At 41.0% G+C, this 2,765-nt stretch overlaps 1 protein-coding gene across 1 annotated transcript; it reads right to left on the bottom strand.

The window, feature by feature from the left end:
• Nucleotides 1-503: 503 nt before the first annotated feature.
• Nucleotides 504-2,444, bottom strand: LOC148997266 (zinc finger BED domain-containing protein 5-like). The gene has a single exon (XM_089119661.1). The coding sequence runs from the start codon at nt 2,442-2,444 to the stop codon at nt 504-506; it is 1,941 nt and encodes a 646-aa protein (XP_088975787.1).
• Between the last annotated feature and the right edge of the window lie 321 nt (nt 2,445-2,765).

Here is a 2,765-nt window from a genome sequence, read left to right as displayed (position 1 = left end):
TCTGAGGACCACCTAACAAAATCACACTCTAACATGCCCCCAAAACAACAAAATTGTAAGGATAAGCTAAATTTAAGTTTAATATGCAACAGTTTCAAGTCAAAAACTAATTATTCAAACACAATGAATGCAATAATATGATCAGAAACTATTATATGAATTTTATTTCAATTGAAAAAGTAAATGTGAAATGCTTAATATGAACAACAAACTGCAAGTGGAAAAAAGTGAAAAAAACAAAAAAACAAACTGCAATTAAATATACTGTGACAGCCTAGGTCCCACTTAATGTCATTCCAAAGAGACATTAGTTTAAATCTGAGGAAGTGGGTGGGTATACTGTATGAAGTCTATGGTTGTTGGAACTATGGTAACAATAAAATGCAGGGGGAAAAATGTTCCCATTAACTGGGATTTTACACATGAAACAAAAACTACATTACAAAACTATAGATCTGTAGATTTTATATTTTGAGATTTCTATCTAAAACTTAACGTGAATATTAATGAGACGAGTGGTGCTGCTTCTCACACATCAGTTTCTGAATGTCTGGCTCCAAAGTGGAGAGTTTCAGTTTCATACTAGGCTCCACGTTTAGTCTGTTGCGCTGTTTTGTTTTCAAACCAACCAGTGTGGAAAACCCAACTTCACAGCTGTATGTAGTTGGGAAGGGCATAAGCACTTTGAGGGCAGATTCTGCAAGCTTTGGATGTTCAGGAAGGAGCTGAGCCCAGAAGTCTGTTAAGAGCTGTTGTTTGAATGACATTTTGAGACCTCCATCTGATGCAATGTCCACAAGACTATTGCATTCTTGGATTGAGAGCTTGGTACATTGCTCAGTGATGTCGCCAAATGGATTTCTGATCCACTCAAAGTCCACATCCAGTTCTGGAAAGTATTTTCCCAGCTGCATGTGAAGGCCTTGTAGATGTTCCTTTATTGCTGTGATGGTGTCATCACCCAGGGTCTCTTCAGTTTCGAGAAGAAAGTCCGCTAGAGTGGGGAAACAGTCAAATTCACTGCGATCGATGCGTGCGCACCAGAGCTGTAATTTGGTGCGGGCCCCTTTAATTTTGTCCTGTACTGTGAAGACTGAGACCGCTTTTCCTTGCAGTGCTAAGTTGAGCGTATTGAGCGTGCTGAAAATATCTGCAAGATAGGCTAGTTTTGAAAGCCACATAAAGTCATGAAGTCGATCATAGAGTTCATCAGCTTGGTGCAGAAATAATTTTACTTCATCGCGCAGTTCAAAAAGACGAGACAGGACCTTGCCACGGGATAACCAGCGCACTTCAGTGTGGAAAAGAAGTTTTGTGTGCTCACTCCCCATTTCTTCACACAGGACTTTAAAAAGACGCGAGTTGAGGGCTTTGCTTTTGATTGAGTTTACTATTTTAACTGCCTCGTCCAAAACAGTTTTAAGGCAACTTGGCATCTTTTTCACCGCGAGCTGTTCTCTGTGAATGCAGCAATGAGTTGACACAGCGGATGGAGCAACATTACGCACACGTGTTACCAGGCCCTTGTGTTTGGCTGTCATCGCAGTTGCACCATCAGTGCAAACTCCAACACAACATTTCCAGTCAATGTTATTATGCACAATGAAGGCATTTAGTGAATCAAAGATCGCTTCTCCTGTTGTATTCGTTGGGAGGGATTTACAGAAGAGAAAATCCTCATGGACTGAGCGTGCATGGATGTATCTCACAAAACACAGAAGATTTGCCTCGTTACCAATGTCAATGGACTCGTCCAGCTGAAGAGAAAAGAAGGGACTCTGGTGTAATCGTGTGATCAGCTGCTCTTGGACATTTTCGGACATTGCAGTTATGCGTCGCTGGACAGTGTCATTAGACAGAGGGACTTTGTGGATGTCATCACTTGCTTTCTTGCCTAGCATTACTTTTGCCATAACTTCTGCAGCAGGCTTAACTAGAGTCTCTCCAATTGAATGGGCTTTTCCCGTTTTTGCAATGAGTAGAGACACTTTGTATGACGCCTCAGTAGCCTTTGCATTTTCACCCGGCGTAAAGAACTGTGAAGTGTTTTTACTCATGTGTCGCTCGAGCTCATCGCGTTTTCTCTCAAAAAATGACACTGGTTTATCTGTAAAATCTTTGTGCTTAGACTCAAAGTGACGCTTGAGTTTAGATGGTTTCATTGCTTCATTAGCCAATATTTCATAACATAAAACACAGTGAGGTCTAGGATCCTCAAGATCCCCAGTCCAGGAAAATCCAAATTGTATGTACTCATTGTGATATTTTCGCTTAACTTTCTCACATGGTTTTCCACAGTGCGCTAGCTCCGTGGTCTGCGGGAGTGTGACTAGCCGATCTTCAGTACTGACTTCAGTGGGCCTTTGTGGTGCTGTAGTCTTGCTGTTTTCGGTGGACTCTTGATCTTTTCTTTTGACTCCTCTTTGGTTTAGCCATCGATCCATTTTTACATTATTAAAAGAGAACAACAAGAATTGTTATTACTGTTTCGTGTGTCACTTTAATTTCTCCGTGACGCGTCATTGCTTGTCACGTGACACAGCGCAACCACAACACAGCTAAGATTACAGAAGAAGAGGATCTGGAAATAAAAAAATTAAGTCTGGAATTCGACAGAGCTTACTTAGAGTTGGCTAAAGGTGCATATATAAGGTCTCGGGCGAAATGGGTTGAAGAGGGGGAAAAGAATACTAGCTATTTTTTTGCCCTAGAAAAAAGAAACAGTCAGAGGAAAGCTCTTTTAGCACTTAATATTGATGGAGTTA

Source organism: Pimephales promelas, chromosome 2 (assembly GCF_988280905.1).
Source record: "Pimephales promelas chromosome 2, fPimPro1.hap1.1, whole genome shotgun sequence".
NCBI lineage: Eukaryota > Metazoa > Chordata > Actinopteri > Cypriniformes > Leuciscidae > Pimephales > Pimephales promelas.
This window is presented reverse-complemented; position numbering and strand designations above follow the sequence as displayed.